The sequence below is a fragment of the Bubalus bubalis genome, chromosome 1 (genome assembly GCF_019923935.1).
Source record: "Bubalus bubalis isolate 160015118507 breed Murrah chromosome 1, NDDB_SH_1, whole genome shotgun sequence".
In the NCBI taxonomy this organism is placed as follows: domain Eukaryota; kingdom Metazoa; phylum Chordata; class Mammalia; order Artiodactyla; family Bovidae; genus Bubalus; species Bubalus bubalis.
Genome location: NC_059157.1, coordinates 98,718,731 through 98,744,109, shown reverse-complemented (window position 1 = coordinate 98,744,109; position 25,379 = coordinate 98,718,731). Strand labels below are relative to the sequence as shown.

The 25,379-nt window shown below is 36.7% G+C and overlaps 1 protein-coding gene across 12 annotated transcripts in view; it reads right to left on the bottom strand.

Annotated features, from left to right (window-relative positions):
* The window catches only part of DZIP3 (DAZ interacting zinc finger protein 3), a 125,736-nt gene that overhangs the window by 67,458 nt on the left and 32,899 nt on the right, over positions 1-25,379 (bottom strand). For 11 of the 12 annotated variants that reach the window (XM_025283622.3, XM_044941583.2, XM_044941588.2 and 8 more), the window contains 5 exons: positions 22,280-22,394; positions 14,859-14,978; positions 13,422-13,523; positions 11,882-11,974; positions 11,147-11,199 (listed from right to left, as the gene is read on the bottom strand). In XM_025283622.3, coding sequence (XP_025139407.2) covers positions 11,147-11,199; positions 11,882-11,974; positions 13,422-13,523; positions 14,859-14,978; positions 22,280-22,394 — 483 coding nt within the window. The remainder of the gene's footprint in view (positions 1-11,146; positions 11,200-11,881; positions 11,975-13,421; positions 13,524-14,858; positions 14,979-22,279; positions 22,395-25,379) is intronic. The other variant, XM_025283672.2, reaches the window with a different exon arrangement.

Sequence of the window (25,379 nt, the reverse complement as noted above, 5' to 3'; positions counted from 1 at the left end):
CAAATACTGTACAATCTCACTTATATGTGGGAGCTGAAAAATCCTGAACTCAAAAACCACCCCTGGTAATTGCCAGGGGTGCGAGTGAAGAGGAAAAGTTAAAATTGTACATAACCTGCTCCTTCTGCCTCTGTAACCCAGCTTGCTCCTTGCAATGTCTAGATCACATAGGTCTCAGAAAGTAGGGACTCACAATACTAGGAACTGGAGCTTATCTCACTCACCTTTGTCTTGCTCTTTGCAATCACCCTAGCCCCTGCAAACCCATAAACCCACTTAATCATGCCTGTCTGGGTATAAAAATCTCTGTAACCTCTTTGTTCAGGGCTCAGAGCTTGGAGTGTTAACTCCTCTGGGCCCCCCAGCATAATAAACCTGAGTTCTCCAACTCTCCAAGTGTGGTGCTTGGTTTCTTGAGTACTTGTTACTGCAACATTTCTGGAGGCCCCAGTAAGATTCCAACCACACTGGCCCCTTGGGCCACTAGACTGGTGGCTCGGCCAGGCTGGAGGCAAGGAACCCGGAGATGAATGTGGCGGTATGCTACCTGAAGGTATTCCAGGTTCTCTTTCAGACTGGTGTTCCAAATCTCCGGACGGCTGAGCCCCGACTGGACTCATTGGAGGGATGGACCAACTCACCAGGAATGGCCACAGGATAAGGTAAGGCTCTGGGGTCGCTCCCCAGGCAGGAACCTACCCCAACGGGTAGAAGAGACTAATCACCTCCTTGGGCTCCCAGGAAGGGAACACTAGATAGGAAGAACTGGGGACTTGGGAGGAAGGGAGGCATTGTAACTGAAAACCTCCTTGGGGCTCCCAGGAGGGGAGCAACAGTTAAGGAAACCTGGGGACTCAGGAGAAGGAAGGCATTGTGATAGCCTCTGAATGATTTTGAGTGCGTGATTGCTGACTGAACTGAGTGAGAGAAACTTTTTTTGGAAACTGCAAAGCCAATTCTTTTTGCATATACAGTTAAAAATAACTAGCTTGTTAAAAGGCCTGCCAAGGAAAAAGCTTGAAGTTAACCCTTTCCGTGTCCTTGAGATACACAGCCCACTTTGCCTGAGACCTCAGTCTTGGGCAAATTAGAACTTCATGCAAAGAAAAAAAAGGGGTCAAAGAGATATTTTAAATCTCTAACAGAAAACTATAAGATCTCTGTCTGTCTGTCTGGATTTATGTATGTCTCAGTGTATGTCTTTTTTTTTTCTGATAATATTAAGTTGTAAATGCATTCTAATTTAATTGACCTAAAGAAAATTAAGTGCTTATAAATCAAACAATTCTAAAGTACAAGAAAAATTAACCTAAATAAATTTCAGATTCACATAAACCGGGAAATATTCAATATTAAATATCTAGTATTAATGTTTGCTAATCTAATAAGGAAGTCAGGTGTATGTTTTTAATAAAGAAGATATAAAAAATAAAATTTTATTTTATAAAGGGAAAACAAAGTAGGTCTGACTTACAGGTGGCTGTTACAGAGAGTGATTAAAAGGTTTGTGGAAAGTGGACCCTAAAAAGTCTGTGCACCTAAATGAGTTTAAAGTAAGCTGGTGCAAAACTTGAATTTGGCCTTTCTCTCTGTTAACAGGACATACTTTCTTCAGATGTTGAACTACTTTCAATAATAGATTTAGGTTTCTTTACCTCTTAATTGATCTGTTCTAAATTTACCTTTAAAATCTTTTGTTAACTTTGACTAAGTGAATAACTATTGTGTCTTATATGATTCTACCTGACTGTTATAAACCCTTTTGATATTTATTGATAAAACTTCCTAAACAACTTGACTTGTAGATAAATTTGGGATGCTTCAGAGGGCCCCTGAGACATCCCAAAGAGCTATTAAGCTACCTGGGTTCATTGGACATGTTAAATTACATGGGAAGTACTGTTGAAGTGAAGTGAAAGTTGCTCAGTTGTGTCCGACTCTTTGCGATCCCATGGACTATACAGCCCATGGAAGTCTCCAGGCCAGAATACTGGACTGGATAGCCTTTCCCTTCTCCAGGGGATCTTCCCAACCCAGGGATCAAACCCAGGTCTCCTGCATTGCAGCCAGATTCTTTACTAGCTGAGCCACAAAGGAAGTACTGTTGAAGGGGTAATAAATCATTTCAGATTATACTGTATGGTTGATGTTACTAATATAGGTATCCTAAAATTGTGTAAAATTCATATAGATCTGATATGTCCTGATAAAATATGGTCAATTATAATTCTAGTTATCATATTAAAATGTTATGACCAGGTTTCTTTGTCAATTGCTATAGAATCGGATTTTAAACATGCTTTCTATGGTTTTATTCTCATGCCTTTAAAAAAATACTGCTAGTTCTTCAAGATTTATAGAAAAGAGTTTCTAAGATTAAGCAAATAAACAAATTTTATTATTAACAGTAAGCCGGTACCAGACTGGAATTTGGTCTTCTTTCTATTTAGAGAACAAAGTTCTTAGAATGCAGCTTTCAATAACAGATTATGAATTTCTTTGCCTAAAAATATAAGTGAGTTATATTTGTTTTTAAAATCTTTGTTACTTTGATAAAGTAAATAAACATCATTTAAGATTATGGTACATGTAGACAAAGTTCATTCTGCTTCAACAACAAAAAAACCCTCACAGTTAGACTTTTGCTATCCTGATGTCCTTAAAACATGGCAATAGTCTGCTCCTAAATCAGGAAATTAAAAATAGATAAACAGCAGCTCAAAATCAAAGAGCCAAGGCTAGGGGAAATCCAAGATGACCTCTTGGCTTTTCCCAGCTCCCTGACGGACTTCATTTTTTATTTGATGGGTTAAAGCCTTACCTGGCTACAGTGTTAATGCCCTCACAGTGAGTTCTCCAAAAAAATAAAAAGAAAAATGTTTCACTGAATATTAAGTCTAGTTTTGTTAATTAAGGTCTGTGCTTCTAAGACTCACTTCTGAGATAGTTCCTTGTTATGTTATATTGCCAAAAGTTTTAATTAAATTATTAATTAAAGTTATTAAAATTATTAAATATATTAAAATAATTAAGTTATTAAAAAGGACACTCTAAGATTGCTTCTAAAAGCTTATCTCAATAACCAGTCTTTGCATAAAGATCAGATGTTCCATGATATACAACCAGGAGATGAAAACTTGGCTATAATCATTTAACTGAGTCAAATGAGCTGGGGTACACCAGGCTATACCCAGTGAAAATTCTTGACTTAAATTCTTGCTTGTGACCTTACTAATAACTGCTAACTATATTATTTTCTATGTAGCTTGCTTCAGAAGATTATCTCTTATGTTACCAAATGTGTGACTAAGCCTGTGATAAAATGCTGATATGCAGTTTCATATGAGATCAATAATTGCAATAATGTAACTCTAGATATGGATAGAAACAACAAGAGAAAATATTTTCCTGGACCAAGAGGCTAGTAAGACAGATATGGTCCAGAGACTTTTGCTATTTGCAAGGCCTGGTCTAGTGACAACACATTGAGTGGCCTTTCAATGGAATCTTTGTTAGATCTGGGAATGAGCCTTCCCAGCTAAGTGGGACAGAATGACCATGAAAAGCCCAAAAAATATGGCCAAATATGTGGCTATGAAGGGACCTTGCTGACTGGAAGGTGGCCCTTGCCAGCTGCCTCTACAAAGATTAAATCATGACCACTACAAAATGCTGACCTTCAACACACCCTTGAAAGGAGTTCAGGATGGAGTCAAAAAATAAGGCACTCTATGCTCTGGGAAAAACCCAGAAAACAGGCCTTCAGATAAGTCAGATGTTTTTAGGTAAAGATTTTTATGAGTCCAAATTCTTGCATCTTCTCATGCCTAGAGAAGCACTAATGTCACAAACCAATGTCTGGACCCGGTTCTCCTGGCTAGCCCCACAACAGCTTTCCTAAGCCTATTAATCTTTGGGCTATATATCTTTAACTTTCTTGTTAAGTTTGTTTCTCCAAGTAGTAGTACAACAAGAATATCCATCCACCCAGCCAACACCCAGACAATGCTAGAACAAGCTGCCTTATCACTCTGTGGGCTCTCCTCTCCCTCCATAAATGCACCCTGAGGTCCTCAGGCTATTCTCCCTTTGAGATCTTATACAGGAGACCACCCCCAGTAATAGAAAAGCTCAAGGGAGACCACCAACAACTAGCTGACCTGGAGATGTCCTGACACCTACAGGCCCTGGAAAACTTCAGCCATATCGCCCAAGAAACCTTAAAAAGGATACCCATTCCTTTGGGCAACTGGGTTTATCCCTATCGGTCAGGAGATGAGATATGGGTTAAAGATTAAAAGAAGGAACCACTTCAGCCAGTTTGAACAGGCCCTCACATGGTCATCCTGGCAACCCTTACTGCTGTTAAAGTTACAGATGTCATCCCTTAGAGTCACTACACCAGAGTCAAGAAATCTGCAGCTTCCTTGATGAGGACACCTGGAAAACAGTTTGGGACCCCAAAAAACCTTCTCAAGGTCTGGTTCCAAAGACAACAGCCCTCACCCATGAAGGATGCTGAGCCCTGCTCTAGTCACTCCAGAAGCTGACTAGTCAATGCACAGCAGAAGCTTGAGGACTCTTCAGCCTTGCTCCAGCCACACTCTGGCAGCTTGCTGGTCAATGCATGGCAGAAGTTTGAGGATTTTGCTATCAAAATATCAATGGATTTTCATTGTCAACTCTGGTCTCTATCCCTAATCAGTATTATCGCTGTGCTTTTCATTACAGGACCAACTAGACTCCCTGGCTGAAGTGGTTTTACAGAATAGGAAAGGGCTAGACCTATGACACCACCCTTATGGCAGAAAGTAAAGAGGAACTAAAAAGCCTCTTGATGAAAGTGAAAGAGGAGAGTGAAAAAGTTGGCTTAAAGCTCAACACCTGAAAACTAAGATCATGGCATCTGGTCCCATCACTTCATGGCAAATAGATGAGGAAACAGTGGAAACAGTGTCAGACTTTATTTTTGGGGGCTCCAAAATCACTGCAGATGGTGACTGCAGCCATGAAATTAAAAGACGCCTACTCCTTGGAAGGAAAGTTATGACCAACCTAGATAGCATATTCAAAAGCAGAGACATTACTTTGCCAACAAAGGTTCGTCTAGTCAAGGCTACGGTTTTTCCTGTGGTCATGTATGGATGTGAGAGTTGGACTGTGAAGAAGGCTGAGCACCGAAGAATTGATGCTTTTGAACTGTGGTGTTGGAGAAGACTCTTGAGAGTCCCTTGGACCGCAAGGAGATCCAATCAGGCCATTCTAAAGGAAATCACTCCTGGGTGTTCATTGGAAGGACTGATGCTGAAGCTGAAACTCCAATACTTTGGCCACCTGATGCGAAGAGTTGACTCATTGGAAAAGATCCTGATGCTGGGAGGGATTGGGGGCAGGAGGAGAAGGGGACGACAGAGAATGAGATGGCTGAATGGCATCACCGACTCGATGGACAAGAGTTTGGGTGAACTCTGGGAGTTGGTGATGGACAGGGAAGCCTGGCATGCTACGATTCATGGGGTCACAAAGAGTCAGACACAACTGAGAGACTGAACTGAACTGAACTGAGACCTACTGACAGCTGAAAAGAGACGACTCTATCTCTTCTTAATTGAAGAATGCTGTAAACCAATCAGAAATAGTCAAGGGCAAGGCCCAACCGCTAAGGGAATAAATCATAAAAAGAGAGAAACTAGCTAATTTCTGGGGTAATTAGAACAATATCTGGAGCTGGGCATTGTGGCTTCTCCCTTTAACAGGTCTTCTCTTCATGTTCTTTGCAGTGCTCTTCTGTGGTCCTTGTATTCTCAATGTAATTGTCAGTTCATAACCTCTTGGATTAAATCCATAAAGTTACAAACGGTAATAGCTCAATATAGCCCCCTAAACGATGGGGAACTCTGAATGTCCTACCAAAACATGAGATGATGCTTTCTACAATAAGTGATAGAAGCATCAAGAGGGGGTAATTAAAAGGAAAAATTAAAATTTTACATAACTTCCTGCTCCTTATGCATCTGTAACCCAGCTTGCTCCTTGCAAAGTCTAGATCACGTAGGTCTCAGAAAGTAGGGACTCACAATACTAGGAACTGGAGCTTATCTCACTCACCCTTGTTCTGCTCTTTGCAATCACCCTAGCCCCCGCAAACCCGCAAACCCATTTAATCATGCCTGTCCATGTATAAAAAACTCTGTAACCCCTTTGTTTGGGGCTCAGAGTTTGGAGTGTTAACTCCTCTGGGCCCCCCAGCATAATAGACCTGAGTTCTCCCACTCTCCAAGTGTGGTGCCTGGTTTCTCGAGTACTGGTTTCTACAACAGAATGGGTAAAGGGGTCAAAAGGTACAAACCAGGGATCCAAAATACATCAGGTGACTATAATTAACAATGCTACAATGTATACTTGAAAGTTGTTAAGACAGTAGATCTTAGGGACTTTCCAGGCAGTCCACTGATTAAGACTTCATGTTTCCAATGTAGGAGGTGCAGGTTTGATCCTGAGTTGAGGAACTAACATTCTACATGCTACAAGGTGCAGCCAAAAAAACAAAACATCTTAAAAATTCCCATCATACAAAAAATCTATATGAGGTGACGGATATATTAACTAACCTTATGGTGGTAACTGTTTCATATATATATGTATATATATATATGAACATATATATGTGAATATTATACATATATAAAAGCATCACACTGTATAACTTAAACCTACACAATATTACATACCAGTTATAGCTCAATAAAGCTAGAAATTAAAAGACAAGCACCAACATGAAATAAAATAAAGATCATGACAATTAACTATTTGCTCCTGTAAGGCACATATGATTCAACATTTGAAAATAAACTGATGTAATTCAACAGATTAACAATAAAGAAGACAAAAACCATATGATTATCTCAATGCATGCTAAAAAGCATTAGTTCATTATTCATTCATTATAAAAATTTTCAGAGAGGTAGCACGAGAAATGAATCTCTTCAACCTAAACAGGAGCATCTGTAAAAATTCTACAGGTAACCGCATACTAAATGGTGAAACACTGAAGGCTTCTTCCTAAGATCTGGAAAAGGCAAAGATGTCTGTCTGCTCTCACAAGTATATTCAACACTGTACTAGAGAACTTAGCTCATGCAACATGTAAAGAAAAATAAACAAAAAGCAAACAGATTGCAAAAAAGAAATAAAATTGTCATTATGCACAGATGGTATAATCATTTATAGAAAACCTGAAAGAATCTACAAATAATATTAGAATTAGTAAGTAGCAAGTCACATGATATAAGTTCAATAGACACAAATCAATTCTATATAATAGAAATAACTAGAAATTGAAGTTTTATAATTATCATTTACAATAGCATAAAAAGTCAAATATACATGGATAGTCTAACAAAATATTTATAAGCCTGTACACAGAAGACTACAAAATATTTCTGAGCGACATCAAAGACGACTCAATTAAATGAAATTAATTATACACCATCTTCATGGATGGGCGTTCTCAATATTGCTAAGATATAAATCATCCCCAAATTGACCTACATATTCAATGCAATCAAAACCTCAGCAAGAAGTCTACAGAAATTTATAAGGTGTTTCTGAGATTTACCATGTAAAAGCAAAGGATCTAAAATAGAAAACTAGTTTTGAAAATTTAGGCAAATGCAAATTAAAACCACAATAAGATACCATTACATATCTTTTAACATGGCTGAAGTTTTTAAATTTAATAATACCAAGTGCTAAACAGAATACAGAGAAACTATAATTCTCTTACAATGCTGGTGAGAATAACAAAATGTATAGCTACTTTGAAAACAGTCTGGCAGTTTCTTGTAACATTAAACACATACCATATGACTCAGCAATGCTGCTTCTAGGAATTTACCCAAGATAAACGAAAGCATCTCTTTCTACAAAGAGTAATCCATGAATATTTATAGCAGCCTTATTTATAAAGCCAAAAACCAGAAACAATTCAAATGTCACCAATTGTTAAATGGATAAATAAGTTATGGTACATCTATACAAAGGAAGACTACTCAGCAACAAAGAAAACTGAACTACTGATACATGCAATAACAAGGAAGAATCTCAAAATCATTACACTAAGTAAAATAAATCCAGATGCTACAGGTCTTCCTACTAGAGGATAATCAGAAAAAAGCAGTATTAATCAGAATGGAAATCATATCAGTGGTTACCAGAATTTAGAGGTTGAAGAGGAATGACTATGTAAGAGATTTTATAGAGACTAGGGAAGACGAAGAGCTATTGATCACGGTAGTGGTAACCTGGTTGTATATAAAGAAACTCATTTAAATGTATATTTTTAAGTGAATTTTACTGTATATGAACTATAGCTTAAAAAAGCCTAACCTATAAAAAAAATTCAGTGTTTAGAAATGCATTTATATTAATAAAGAAAGTGAAGAGATGATTACTGTGAAAGTCAGGTCAACAGTTACCTAGGAAGAGGAGAACTGAGTGCTTCTGGAGCGCTGACAAAACTGTTTGGTGCTTTGGGTAAAGCCACAAGACTGTATGCTTCATAATTCTTTTTTAAACTCTGTATTTATATTTTGTGGGCTTTTCTTTAAGCATATTTTAATAACAATAAAGCATTTTGGGGTTTTTCTTTAAGCATGTTTTAATAACAATAAAGCATTTTAAAGTTAAAAAACAACCAAATATTTCTGTCATTTATTCATAAAACCTTATGAGGTAGTTCTTCCACTTTTGATAATAAGGTTCAATTATTCCAGGGTTTTCCCACAGAAAATAACTATAAAACTTACACAAATTTCAAAAAGCAACTCCTTGAAGACACCAAAGTGTGGAAGAAATAAACCAACCAAACAAACAGAACGTAGAGGGTATATATATATATGCTCAGAGAGAAGAGAAGAGAGCTACATGAAATTAAGTTTATCACCTTTAGAGCTTTTAGTCTGAGGCTAAGTATAACATTCAGTTCAGTTCAGTTCAGTTGCTCTGTCATGTCTGACTCTGCGACCCCATGGACTGCAGCACACCAGGCCTCCCTGTCCATCACCAACTCCCGGAGTTTACTCAAACTGATGTCCATTGAGTCGGTGATGCCATCCAACCATCTCATCCTCTGTTGTCCCCTTCTCCTCCAGCCTTCAATCTTTTCCAGCATCAGGGTCTTTTCATTTTTTTTTTTTAATTTTATTTTATTTTTAAACCTGAAACACTGTATTAGTTTTGCCAAACATCAAAACGAATCCGAATGAATATTCAGGACTGATTTCCTTTAGGATGGACTGGTTGGATCTCCTTACAGTCCAAGGGACTCTCAAGAGTCTTCTCCAACACCACAATTCAAAAGCATCAATTCTTTGGCACAAGTATAACATAGCGGAAAACAAAGGTCTCCCTGGTTAAAGGAACCAAAAAATTGAAGCCATGGAGCCATGGCTGTTGAGTGTGGGGGAATTCCAGAAAGGAAATAGAGAAGAGATCCCCCAGTTTTTTTGGCCACGTCTCTGACTGACAGCTGAACCATACATGTGGAACACTCATTCACAGCAGCTCAGCTAAAGACAAAAGATCTGAATTGAAACTGGAACCACTAGGCAAGAAAAACAGCCTTGCAGTTCAGTTCCAAATAAGTTAATTGCCTATCAAAACAAAAGTAACACACTCAATGCAGAATCTCCACATCTGTCGTGTAACTATTGGGTACTAGCTATATGCCAGGCATTATGCTACATTCTGGGAGTATACCAGTAAGCAAGTTAAAGTTCTTGCCCTCGTGGAGGCTACAGTCAAATGGAAAAGAGAGCCATAAATGTACAACAGAACTTAGTAAATGTTTTAATAGGAGAAAAAAAGGGAATATGTCATTGAAACACCTAATGCAAAGTAAATAGGACTTTCTAGAAGTTTTAACCAGCCAAATCCAAAGGAGTGGAGTATTCTGGGCAAATTCTAGAGGTAAAACACATGGCACACTTAATAACTAAAACAAGTTGAGTATAGTTGCTGCATATATAGTAAGAAAAGAATGACAAGAGACACCAGTGAGTATAGCAGGGTCCAAAGTGTCTTAAAGAACCAAGCTAATAAGTCTGAACTTAACCAGGAACAACTAGAAATCTGTTAAAGATTTTCAAGCAGAGAAGTGAAGTATTTCCAATTTTCTTTTAAAAAAGCTATTTTAATGGCTGAACAGACAGTTCTATAGACTGTTGAACAGTCAGACTGAAGAAAGGTAAGACTGGAGCCAGAAAGACAAGTATAGAAGCTATTTCAGAATTCCAAATGAAAAATAACTTTATTTAGCTTAATAGAAGCACAAGGGCAGGAGGAGGCATGTACAATATATTTAAGAAGCTGAATTGATTGTACATAAAGAAAGTTACATAGCAGTGTTGGAAAGAAATATTGTGAATCTAACTGTGGGCATATTGAACTATAGATCTTTTTAAAAAATAAAAATGGAAATATTTAGCATTCAGGTAGATAGACCTAGAGTTTTGAGAGTGAGATCTGAAGCAGAGATAAAGATTTGCATTTCATTAGCTCACAGGGAAAATTGATGCCTCAGGTATTAATGTCTAATCCTGGTAGATTAAAAAATGGTAGACATTTTAAACAAAAGAAAAGAAAAGAAAATCAATGGATTAGGGTAAGTTTTATATTGAAATTCCTAATTTCAACAGAAACAATTTATAGCTCAGTGAATTTCTGCTTATATATGATATATAAGCAGTATATACAGTAACAATACAGCTTTCTCATCTAAGAAACAGAATGATTCTAATTCTCAGATGAGCCTGGAGGCCTGGATGAGTTGTGAAAACTAGGAGAAAGTTTTTTATAACAACCTAATCTAAATAACTTTAAGAAAAATATGTTTGGTTTTCATGAAGGGATTCTTTTCATACTTAAGGTAAAAGCATCCACATAATTTTCTTTTCCTCTTTAGAATTTAAGTGTCTACAAAGAGGTGGGGAAGGGTAAACAAATGTCAATTAAATACAGTTTTTCACACAACTGATATTGTCTTTCAATTTAATGAAGCACCAAAAAGTAACAGAAAACACAGAAAGAAGCAACTGAAAAATACATACATGCTAAAAAAAAGTAGAATATTTAATTTCAAACTTACCTTGCTCCTAAATTTTCAATGGTTATATATTCATCCTTTCTCACAACTTCAAACTGCAAGTGATGGGAAAAAAAAAGCCCTAAAGTAGTTCAATTTTCAAAATTCTTTAGTGTTACTTCTTAGCTTTAATGTTTGAAAGAAGACAGTGAGAATGAAACTATAGTGAATATACAACAAATAAAACAGAAGAAACAAGCTATAAACAATCTTAGTCAAATAGTAGAGCTGATCTCAAAAACCAGTTCTACTTTATATGGCCATAGGATTTAAATGCCAAATCTAAAAGAGAAGATCATACCTAAACATAATACATATATACATTTTTTAAATTTTGGTTTACTTACGGATAAACTAAAAAATCAAGAAGATATTTTATTAAAATGAAATAGCAAAACCAAGACTATAAAGGGTTCAGAAACTCTGAAATTTTTTTTAACCATATGTGGAACAGAATTAGATTATCATCCTCTGTGCATGATAGACTTTCATCACTGGTCATGGCCTGTTTTGTCAGTTTCTGTGTGTGTGTGTGTGTTTTATTTTTTAATTTTTTTTTACTTTTAAGTACCACTTAAATACTACTTTAGAGAAATCAACACAACAAAATGTTAGAGAGCTTAGTCACCATCAAAGAGAATATGACTAGGCTACTATTATTATAATTCCCAAATCTGTTCCAAGTCAAAAACATCATTCCAGTGAAGGAAAGCAAGAAAAACAAGAGAAGATACTCACCAAAATTTTGACAATTCCAGGTACCTCACATTGCAGCATCCTTACCATGTCACCCGTACATCCTTCCTTTAAACATTTTTTTCCACTAAAACTCTATAAATTTTATCAATAGAAAACAACAATAAATTATCAATAGATAAAATAATACGAACAATAAAAATAGAAAAAAACCCACTGATGTGCAAAACTGATTATATTTATATAAAGTTAGAAGCAAATATTGCTAAACAGTAAAACAAAAGATGTGAACAAACACTTGAGAGTTAGCTGTTCAAAGAGAGTCCATTACTTGTACCAATGGATTTCCTATTTAAAATGTATGATCACACTTTTCTCTCTCATTTCTATTAATATTTCAAGATCTTCACATAGTTACATTATAAACTAAAATGACTTTGCTGCTCCCAGTGAAAGCAACTTCAAGCAAAATATACAAATTAAATAAGTGCAAAAAGAAATACTTAATTTTTATTAGATAAGTGAAGATTTCAGTGGAAAAGAAAGAATAAAAATTTGAGTCCTCTGATCCTGATCTTGCCATTTCCTCTGGTTAACTTACTTAGTTTTCTTTTACTTGTCTTTCTAAAGTTGAACAATACCAATTGCCCTAACCATCAAAGAAAGTGAAAAGTATTTACATACTGCTTAAAAAATGAATAACTGTGCCTTATATAATGATTTTTACAATGTACAATACAAGTTTATCTGTTAATCTTCACAACCTTATAAAGTAGGTATTACTATCCTCACTTTATGACTTAGAAAAATGAGTTTCAGCCTAGTGTAAAAAAAAAACCCAGTAAGTGGCTCAATCTGGACTAGAACTCAGAACACTCAACTCCATATACAATTGCTTTATAAGTATTTTCTGTGGTTTGCACAATGTAAACACTTTAGAATTAAACATTATAGACCCAACTTATGGCTATTACCTCATTAAAGAGTAAAGAGTAAGTAACAGACTCAGGCAATCAATTTCTATTTTAATTTCAGTGGAAAAAATTCAATTTAGTTATATGATTTTAGGCAAATATAAATAATACAAATGTATTTTGAAGGTTTTCTGTTGGTGTTTTTTTTGTTTGTTTGTTTGTTTTTTTTGCCACACCGTGCAGCTTGTGGGATCTTAGTTCCCTAAGCAGAGATTGAAGCCAAGGCCTGGCAGTGAAAGAACCAAGCCCCAACCACTGGACTGCCAGGGAATTCCCAATAACACAAATATATTTTTGAAGACTATAAAATGTATCACTGTTCTCTACCTTTAAAACTACACAGTTGTCCTTTCTTTTTATTAAACAATTCTATTCTTTGATTTTATGTCCTTTATGTGAATTTCCTACAAAGACCTGTTTAATAAACGGTAATGATGACCAAATAGTGAAGAGAAAAGTATCAGAGAGAATAGGGAAAGAAAAATGGAGCGAGAAAGGAAGAGGAAGGATGTAAACAGAAAGGAATGAAGGGGAAAGAATAAAAAAGCAGGAAAGAGTAGAAGAGGATATGCTCTAGTAAAGTTTTAAAGGAAGTACAAATATAATACCTGATCATTTTCACCTGGATATTTTAAATTCTTGAACTTTTTCCAACAAATTTTATGGAAGTAAACACAGCAGCTCTTACTGCACATTAACTGAAAAAATCCCTGGAAAAGAGTAAAAGCTGTTGATAAGAAATCATGTAGATAAAGAAAATATCACCTTAAGTTACTTTTTATTATTCTATAACTAGATGAGCTTGGCATTGAAAATTTATCAACAGATCACTGGTAATCAAAGAACTATAAAAATCACTTTTATATCATTAAAGACAAAAAACAGGCAATAATTTGAATGTTAATATTTTTCATATGCTGTATACAACATCTTGTTGATATACAACAAAATATCAGAAACTCAGTGAGTGACCTTTGTAGCCGAACATGCTATCTGCCCCACTTTATCAGAACTTTTATATTTCTCTTTTCCTTCAGCCCCAATTCCATAACATTAGTCCCTAAAACTTCTTTGTCATCAATCACCAGACCTTAGATTGGTGATAAACAGCTCCTGAGCTACTGTACTTGTGAATATTACAAAAGCACTAGCAAAGCCAATTCATTTTTTTTTAATTTATTATTGAAGGATAATTGCTTTACAGAATTTTGTTGTTTTCTGTCAAACCTCAACATGAATCAGCCACAGGTATACATATATCCCCTCCCTTTTGAACCTCCTTCCCATCTCCCGCCCCACATCACCCCTTTAGATTGATACAGAGCCCCCGTATGGGTTTCCTGAGCCATACAGCAGAGTGAAGTAATTCAGAAAGAGAAAGATAAATATCATATTCTACTGTGTATATACAGAATCTAGAAAAATGGTACTGAAGAATTTATTTACAGGGCAGCAATGGAGAAACAGACATAGAGAATAGACTTATGGACATAAGAGGGGAGGAGAGGGTGAGATGTATGGAAAGAGTAACATGGAAACTTACATTACCATATGTAACATAGATAGCCAACGGGAATTTGCTGTATGGCTCAGGAAACTCAAACAGGGGTGCTGTGCTAATTCATTTTTTTATTGACTCACGGGATATAAATAATTCCTGATCACAGTGAATCTAAGCTTTTGAGATTTTCAAGAGTTAAACAACTTCTCAACTGCATTTTGCTGTAATTAAATGAAGTACTTAAAAAAAATTAATTTATTTAATTGGAGGCTAATTACTTTACAATATTGTAGTGGTTTTTGCCATACATTGACATGAATCAGCCATGAAAAGATGCTCAACATCACTCATTATCAGAGAAATGCAAATCAAAACCACAGTGAGGTACCATCTCATGCAGGTCAGAAAGGCTGCTATCAAAAAGTCTACAAACAATAAATGAAGTACTTTTTAAAGAGTATTTTGATGAATAATAATATAACAATTTTCACCTAAGTTTAATTTTACATTTTTAAAACACTCAGTTGATTGATAATTACAGTACCTTATAATTGGTGTTCTTTAAAACGTCAGCTTCACAAGATCGCTCACAATCTAAATAACTGCAAATGGTCTGCTTCATTATATTACCCTCAGTTGTCTTGATGAAATTATTAAGAAGGTCCTAAATTTTAAAAATAAAAAATCTTATGAATCAGTAATAAAAAGACCACACATTTATATTAAGGTATAGGTTCATTTCATGTCCTTTTTTTGAAGGTGTTTTATGTTGTTTTTTTGAAATAGTTATAGAACCTATTTCCCTCAAAGAAAACAATACACAGAAGGGCCCTAAACATGAAATACTACATTTATTCCTGAATACAAACACAGAGAAAGTGGAAAAAGTACATTCGAAGCTATATGTCTATTTTCCATTCTAACTCATAACAGCCAGTGGGTTCCTAACAAGAATTACTTTCTCTGAAACAGATACAGAGAAACAACAAATTGTTGGAAACCCAACAGAGTCCTTGCCAGAACTGGCCCCCAAGCACCATGCTGGCAGTGGGACTACTGTAGCGGTGCAACAGGCTGCTCAGTCAAAATGGGCAGAGGCAGGGCCACAAATATGTTTCCAGTGTTCAGAGTTACAATTTTGAATGCAATCTCTGTATTTTAAAATGCTGGCTAAAGGTTGTGAAACATATTTTCAAGTCTAAGCTAAACAAGTCCTTAATACTGCCCCTTAGAGAGACATACCCATATATTCTGAGGGTATATGACATGATAAAGTAAACCTCTATAGACTATTTTATGCATCAAGTCAGCATTCATAACATTTGTTTAATGACATTCAGAATTTTATGAAGAATAAAAATGTTTTAACCAAATCAACTAGAAATTTTTAAATGTCAAGAAATAAAGAAGCAGCATCCAAGGACCTATCCATATGAAAGCAGTATATCCTATGAGGATAGCCAATAGGAAGTGCAGATGCTGAAATAAAAGGACAGGACTCATAGTATGTATATAGCTACTGTCATTTCACATATCTAATGCTTAATAGTTCAATACTGATCTACTGAGTTGCCCACCAAATCTGTTCCTTGTTCCTTTCTTCTTATTTTCTGCCCCAGTCATTGATACTCACTCATTCAACGAGTATTTACTGAGTGCCTGTTACGGGCTAGGTTGTTGTGAATGCTAGGAAATGCTAGATGTTAAGGATACCGCAGTGAACTTAGAAGGTCAATATATACTTAGTCCTCATGGAACTTACATCAAGCACATCTACCACAATCTATTTAATTTCCAACCAGCAGGCTTGAAGTCATCCATCACATAGTTATTCCATCACCCTTTACATGTAATATATTAGCAAATACTGTTGAGACTTCTCCCAAATTATACTGCAAATTTTTCTAATTCTCTTTCCATTAGTACCATTCTATGTCTTACCTAGATTACTAACTGTAACAACTGCCTAACTGGTCTCCTTCATCCCTGCCTACTATGTTCCAAAGCACTCTATAAAGAAGCAAAAGATCGTGTCAGTTTCTTGCTTAAAACTCTTCAGTGGCTTCCCACTATCTTATTAAGACTGACTTCAAGGTTCTGCAGAACTTGCAGCATCTGAACCCAGTACACCTATCCATCGCTGGCCCATCTCTTCAAATTCATCTCTAGCCTCACTCGCTATAAAATTCACATGATTTTATACTTCCAGTTCCTCAAACTTGCTCTTCAAGGCCTGAGGGCCTTTTCCCACTCAGTTCCATTTACCTAGAAAGTTATTACCCTACTCTTTACAGAGTTAGTTCCATTAGCAGTTTTGGGCTTCCAACTTAAATATCTCCTCCTGGAAAGGCCTTTCCTAACCACTACACATAGACACACATACACATTTATGCATATATACATATAAATATGGATACATGCAGGTATATGTGTCTGCATTTCCTCCATTTTCTCTATCCCAGTCCCTTGTTTTTCTTTAAAACACTGATTACAATTTGCAGTTATTTTATTAACTCTTCCTTTACCATAAATACAGAAACCATTCAAAGTCCTAAATTCTATAAACCATCAGATCGGATCAGATCAGTCGCTCAGTCGTGTCCGACTCTTTGCGACCCCACGAATTGCAGCACGCCAGGCTTCCCTGTCCATCACCAACTCCCGGAGTTCACTCAAACTCATGTCCATCAAGTCGGTGATGCCATCCAGCCATCTCATCCTCTGTCGTCCCCTTCTCCTCCTGCCCCCAATCCCTCCCAGCATCAGGGTCTTTTCCAATGACTCAACTCTTAGCATCAGGTGGCCAAAGTACTGGAGTTTCAGCTTTAGCATCATTCCTTCCAAAGAAATCCCAGGGCTGATCTTCAGAATGGACTGGTTGGATCTCCTTGCAGTCTAAGGGACTCTCAAGAGTCTTCTCCAACACCACAGTTCAAAAGCATCAATTCTTCGGCGCTCAGCCTTCTTCACAGTCCAACTCTCACATCCATACATGACCACAGGAAAAACCATAGCCTTGACTAGACGAACCTTTGTTGGCAAAGTAATGTCTCTGCTTTTGAATATGCTATCTAGCTAGGTCATAACTTTCCTTCCAAGGACTAAGCGTCTTTTAATTTCATGGCTGCAGTCACCATCTGTAGTGATTTTGGAGCCCAGAAAAATAAAGTCTGACACTGTTTCCACTGTTTCCCCATCTATTTCCCATGAAGTGGTGGGACCGGATGCCATGATCTTTGTTTTCTGAATGTTGAGCTTTAAGCCAACTTTTTCACTCTCCACTTTCACTTTCATCAAGAGGCTTTTGAGTTCCTCTTCACTTTCTGCCATAAGGGTGGTGTCATCTGCATATCTGAGGTTATTGATATTTCTCCCGGCAATCTTGATTTCAGCTTGTGTTTCTTCCAGTCCAGAGTTTCTCATGATGTACTCTGCATATAAGTTAAATAAACAGGGTGACAATATACAGCCTTGACAAACTCCTTTTCCTGTTTGGAACCAGTCTGTTGTTCCATGTCCAGTTCTAACTGTTGCTTTCTGACCTCCATATAGGTTTCTCAAGAGGCAGGTCAGGTGGTCTGGTATTCCCATCTCTTTCAGAATTTTCCACAGTTTATTGTGATCCACATAGTCAAAGGCTTTGGCATAGTCAATAAAGCAGAAATAGATGTTTTTCTGGAACTCTCTTGCTTTTTCCATGATCCAGCGGATGTTGGCAATTTGATCTCTGGTTCCTCTGCCTTTTCTAAAACCAGCTTGAACATCTGGAAGTTCATGGTTCACATATTGTTGAAACCTGGCTTGGAGAATTTTGAGCATTACTTTACTAGCGTGTGAGATGAGTGCAATGGTGCAGTAGTTTGAGCATTCTTTGGCATTGCCTTTCTTTGGGATTGGAATGAAAACTGACCTTTTCCAGTCCTGTGGCCACTGCTGAGTTTTCCAAATTTGCTGGCGTATTGAGTGCAGCACTGTCACAGCATCATCTTTCAGGATTTGGAATAGCTCAACTGGAATTCCATCACCTCCACTAGCTTTGTTCGTAGTGATGCTTTCTAAGGCCCACTTGACTTCACATTCCAGGATGTCTGGCTCTAGGTCAGTGATCACACCATTGTGATTATCTGGGTCATGAAGACCTTTTTTGTACAGTTCTTCTGTGTATTCTTGCCACCTCTTCTTAATATCTTCTGCTTCTGTTAGGTCCATACCATTTCTGTCCTTTATCGAGCTCATCTTTGCATGAAATGTTCCTTTGGTATCTCTGATTTTCTTGAAGAGATCCCTAGTCTTTCCCATTCTGTTGTTTTCCTCTATTTCTTTGCATTGATCACTGAGGAAGGCTTTCTTATCTCTTGCTATTCTTTGGAACTCTGCATTCAGATGTTTACTATAATTTAATTATAACACCCCACTGTTTATAAAACCTTAAATGATCTGGCTAACATTTACCTTTAATATTTACCTCTCAAGTGCAAGAAAAAAGGACAGGATTTTTTTTTTTTAAGGAATATTCATAACAAGAAAATTCTTGGTAGATGATAGCTGAAATAATCATGGAAATTAAAATTAAACTGAAGGATAGAGACAAGAATCATGTTGAAAATAATAATGATATGAAAGTCACTGCTCTACAAGGGTGCCAGCATCTCTATAAGTATGATATTCTTTCAACAGGGTAAGTTCATCTCAGGAGACACATGAGGATAGGAGCAACTGGGGCAAGGCAGGCCTCTGGTGGTACTCACCTGGAATTTGTCAATGCCAGATAAAGGGTACAGGCCAGCCCTCTAAGTTTCCTTTAGAAACTAATCACAATGTCTGGGAAGTAGGACTTCTGGTGGGCTCACAGGCATAGGTACCAATTAAAACAGGTAAGAACATGCTGGCCTAGAGCGAGAGCAGGATCATGGACACGCTCTGCTCTATTGTACATTAAACCTTTAGTTATTGAATTTTAGAGAAGTATGGCGAGAGAGGGCTGGAGGACAGAATAGGACACCTGGAATGCAGCTGGTTACCCAAATTATTTTGGGGGCAGAAACTATTTTCCAAGTAGTACGGAAATATTTTAACATTATAATAACTAGTATGATAGCACTAGTGTATACTGGCTGAATACTAGCTCTATGCAAAAAGATGAAGTTAAGAAAATCTCCTAGAAAGTAGAAAAGACAAAATATAAAAATTAGCATAGAAATAACAAAGTCAGAAATTCAGTCCAGGATGTCAAGCAGCTGAATAACAAACATCTCAAAAAGAAAGGAGAAAATGAAGAAGAAATCATCAAATTAAAAAAAATAATAATAAAATGTCCTAGCACCAAAAATGGAGAAGGCAATGGCACCCCACTCCAGTACTCTTGCCTGGAAAATCCCATTGATGGAGGACCCTGGTAGGCTGCAGTCCATGGGGTCACTAAGAGTCGAACACGACCGAGCGATTTCACTTTAACTTTTCACTTTCATGCATTGGAGAAGGAAATGGCAACCCACTCCAGTGTTCTTGCCTGGAGAATCCCAGGGACAGGGGAGCCTGGTGGGCTGCCGTCTATGGGGTCACACAGAGTCAGACATGACTGAAGCGACTTAGCAGCAGTAGCAGCAGCAGCAGCACCACCAAAAAAACGTAAGTTCAGAACACTAGGGATATACAGAATATCCTAAAAATTCCCAGAAAGAAAAAAATAAAACAGGTTACAAGCAAAAGATTGAGAATCAGAATGACATCAAATATCTCAAAAGTACTACTATTGGAAGCTAATGGATAATAGAAACATAATTTTTTAAATTAAAGGAAAATTATTTTCAACCTATAATTTTATACCCAGGCAAGATACAAGTAAAGTGTACAAAGGATAAATTATTTTGAGACTTGAAAGGTCTCAAAAAATTTAACTCCCATGTAAATGCTCTTTCTAGGAAGCTGCTGGATGAAAGCTACTCCCCCAAAACAAGGGAGTACACCTAGAAAGAGGAAAACTTAATCCAAGAATAGGGGATTTACACAGGAGAGGGGTAAGGGTATTCCCAGGAATAAAGGGAAACTCTAAGGCCACTTTAATAAAAATGTGTAACTATTTATAGGATGGGGAATGGGAAGTGTGTGTGTAAAGGAGATGTATAGGGAAATGACTATCTTCAACAGTAGGAAATCAAAAGACGATACCTAAGATGGAGAATTTTTTTTAAATAGTGATACAGCTTTTTAAAAGTACAGGTTAATATCAAAGGAAAATGCCTAGAGGGTTCAAATAAGTTATCTATAGTCAGAAACTACAATTAGAAATGATGAACCACAGACTGTTAAAATCTTTTAATATACTTAACAAACTGTATACATGTACTAGCTTGCATAAAACAAAAATAAAATTTGGATAAGAAAGAAAAATATTTTAAAAGGAGAAGGACTAGAAGAAAAACAATCAAGACCAAGTAGGAGCTGCTTCAGGTAAACACAGAAATTCAATATTTTTTTTAATGCATAAAATTACTACTTAATATATTAAGTCAAAGTTAAAAGACATATAATCATCTCACCAAACACCAAAGATTATCTTGCTTACTCTATTGATTACTGAGAGAGGTATATTAAAATATTCTACTGTGACTGGGAAGTCTTCTAGTTCTCCTTTTAGTTCTACCAGTTTTTGTCACAAGTATTTTGAGGCTACATTATTAGGTATATAGAAACTTTGAGTTGTTAAAGATTCCTAGAAAAATTGAATTTCTTATTTTTATGAAACATCCTTTTTAATCTGAGGAATGCATTTGGCTTTAAAGTCAGCTAAAATGTAAGGATCCATAAAGGTTTAAAGCAAAAGTTTGGAATAAGATACCTCACTCAGATGTTAACCAAGAGAAGCCTAATGTAGCTATTTTCACATTAAACAACTAAAAAGTGACCAATATGGCTTATTAGATGGGTAAAAATTACCCAAAAGGTAAAGAATATCCAGAGAGTGTGGGCTTCCCTGGTGGCTCAGATGGTAAAGAATCTGCCCGCAATGTGGGAGACCTGGGTTTGATCCCTGGGTTGGGAAGATCCCCTGGAGGAGGGCACGGCAACCACTCCAGTATTTTTGCCTGGAGAATCAAGCCTGGGTGGCTACAGTCCATGGAGTCACAAAGAGTTGGACACAACTGAGCGGCTAAGCACATGAGGGCAAAAAGCAATTCTTACACTCTGTCTTGAGAATATAAATCAGGACAAACTTTCTGGGAGGAAATGTGGAAATATACATGAATAACTTATACAAGTGTATAAACACTTCACAATTCCACCTCTAGAAATTTACACTAAGGCAATGATGTGAGAAATTAAAAAAGATCACTTTCTGTAATACTAAAAAACTAGAATGTTTAGGATAAACTAAATGTTCAATCCAAGGGAATTGGTTAACCAAATTAAAGCACAGTTTATGATAGACTATGAAAAATTATACTTTCAATATACAATAATCTACTTGCTGGCAAATTCACAATAATATATATTTTTATACTATAAATCAATGTATATAACATAACACCAATTTACTAAAAATAAAAGTGTTTATACATGTGTATGGAAATACATAAATGAAAATTCTAACAATAGTTTGCCATTTGAAGGAATATATGGATGAATTTTTTATCTTTGGCATTTTCACATTTTTCAAGTTTTCTAAATGAAACAAAACAATGGCAAATATAATTAGAAAAAATAAGTTAACTTACATTTATCTCTAGCCATGTGAACTAGTACAACTTTTAATCTTCTTGTTATCTGGAAATGCTAACACATCCACCTCACTTCTCTCTACTTGTTGAATCATACTCACATTCTGTACCAGATAATGGAATCAAAATTTTCTCATACAAAAAGCTAATGTCCAATAAAAGAATATGTTTTCTATAGAATGACATAGCATAAACTGCACTTTATCAAAGATGATTCTGATTAGCCATAGATTAAATAATTTCTTACTTTAAAAGTTGTAGGTAAATCTTCATCTTCTGTAGGATCTATATTAAACCAATGATCATCTGTGTCTCCTATTTCTTGTAAGCTTTTATGAAACTCTAGCAGTCCTCCATTATATCTGCAAGGCATTTTAAAAGGTTAATTTGAACAAGACTCTGTAACTAGCTTACCAATTAGACAACAGGCAACCCATTTGTGTGTGTGTGTGTGTGTGTGTGTGTAAGTAGGATGATAATGTCTAGCATGCTACAATACTAAGATTCTCACCTATAATAGACTGAGATGAGATATAGGTAGAAGGGGAGGTTAATAGATTATGTAGTAGCTCAAGCTTGAACAGTATGGGGGCCATGGTAATCAAAGGGGTTGTAGGGTTGGCTGGCTTTTGTCTTGGAAGCCTTGAAGAAAGAGAATGACCAGCACAGGTCAGCCAATGATTGACTCAGGGCACAATGAAAGACAGAGGCCTCTGAGGGCAGCATTTAAAGAGACCCTTAGCTCTGACAGCCATAAAGATAATCTGTGCTGAAAATCAGGCCCAGATTTAACCACAAAGTGGAAGAAATTGGCTACTACTATCAACTAAGGGTACTCCGGGAAAGTTAAAAGGCCTCTATGGTAACATTTAAAGAAATCTGACCAACTCTAAACATAAAGGCAGACCATGCTGAAAATAAGACCCAGTATTTAATCACAAGGATATAACAACAGCAAAAACCAAAAGCACAGCCTCAACAAGACTATTACACTATCAGGACTCTGATATGGAACGAGTAGCCCATGCAAATATCTGTACATTATCTAAGGTACATGTCCCAAAAGATGATGCTCTTCTTCCTTCTCAAAATCCTCCCCTATCTCTGCTCATTGCCTAAATACTGAAAAATCTAGGATCAGGTACAAGCAAAGCCCAAGTGAAAAAAGAGGAAGAAAAGGCTTGTTCACCATAAGCATTGCAGACTTCACTACTTTCACTACTGTGCAGTGGCAGGAATGTGTCTGGGAGTGGATCCTAAGAGAGCTAAAGTGAAAGTGAAGTCACTCAGTCATGAAACTGAAAGTGAAAGTGAAGTCGCTCAGTTGCGAAGCCCGACTCTTTGCGACCGCATGGATAGTAGCCTGCACCAAGCTCCTCCATCCATGGGATTTTCAAGGCAAGAGTACTGGAGTGGGTTGCCATTTCCTTCTCCATGGAATCTTCCCAACCCAGGGATCGAACCCAGGTCTCTCACATTGTAGACAGACGCTTTACCGTCTGAGCTACCAGGAAGTCCAAGAGACCTAAACCAATGATCAAGTATATAGCTGGATAGGGAAATGTATACTGATATGGGGCAACTCTCCCATAATTCAGCATTTACTGAATGTAAGGACATGCGAAGCCAGTCCTAACATGTTGCTGAGGCTACTTGAAGCCTGGACACAACCAATGGCCTCTATAATAGTAATTGAGATGAAAATGTTGAAAATTTCTTGGCAGAGTTTTCAAGAAAGCTCAGGGAGGAAAAGATGGTAGAATGGACATAACACCATTGAATCCATTACCAGACAGGGTACCCTAGAAAGGTCCAGAGGACATTCCATTTTATTAATGCAGTAAGAAATACAGAGTAAGAAGGACATTTTGAGCAGCTTAGTGGTGGCTGTTCTCTATAGGCCAGGGATGAAAGGAAATGCTGCTGCCAGACGACTGGGTTTTTTAGTGTCAATGATTTGGAAAATGGATTCTCGATGCCCATCAATAAAGAAAATAAACAGTAGGTAGTTCACATATCTGAAGGAAGGACAGCAGTCCAGATTCTTTGACTCAGAGCTATGTTAATTCTCTCCACAGTATTAAAGAGATTTTGATTATCCTGACTTTCTGTGAAATATCACAGTGGCAAACTACATTGAGAACATTATGCTAATAAACAGGAAGCAGGACGTCTTCTGGATAATAAAAACCAAGCACGCCAGAGGATGGACGATCAGCCTTTCAAAGAATCAAGGAACTACCATATTAAGTGATGCTTTTAGGGATTCAACAGTTGGGCCCAGCAGTAATCCTTCATAAGGATTTGCATAAGTAAATTTTTCCTAATTCATCCTTCAGATTTCAGCCAAACATTAATTCTTCAAGGAGACTTCTGACTCCCAAGAAACACACTGAGGTTCCAATAAGGACTTTAATTCTTTATTATATTTTCCTTCATAGCTCTTGCTCACATTTCATAATTGATTATTTAAATAACTGATTATTTTATTAAGATCTATAAACCTTCACTATACTGTCAGTTCCATGAGGAAAGAAACTGTTTTGTAAACTATTTTACCCCTAATACCTAGAGTAGTCTCTAATATATAATAAATGCTTAGAAATAAAATGAATGATTGATTCTACAAATGGCTAAGGATACACATATTGGAGGGCTTCCTTGTTGGCTCAGTGGTAAAGAATCTGCCTGTAAAGAAGGAGATTCAAGTTCAATCCCTCAGTTGGGAAGATCCCCTGAAGAAGGAAATGGCAACCCACTGTAGTGTTTTTGCCTGGGAAATCCCATGGACAGAGGAGCCTGAAGGCTACAGTCCATGGGGTTCCAGAAGAGTTGGATATGACTTTAGTGACTAAACAACATACATATGGGAAGTGAACAGATAGCCCATGTACATTCCTCTGTACCTAACTGCGTAATACCCAATATCCCTGGACTCAGAACTGGGACCTTTTCAATGTGTTATAAGCTCATTTATAACTTACACAGCCATTCCAAGTGGTAACAATATTAATAACTATAATTATTATTTATTAAGAATAGTATTTTTGTGTCCTAAGCACTGTGTTAATTACCTTAATAGGTGGGCACTGATATTAGTTCCAAAGATTAGGCTTAGCAACATTAAATTTCCTAGGGTCGTATACCAAGTAGTGATATAAAATGTATTTGAATAGGCCTATCAGACTCCAAAGCCTATGTTTCTAATGCCTATACTATACCACCTTTTATTGCCATGGCCTGTTAAATTTAATATTTAATATTCTCAAGTACATTAATGAAATGATCTACAGAATCAGTGACAGAAAAAAGAATCAATAGAGCACAAATGTCATGATCCCTGGTAT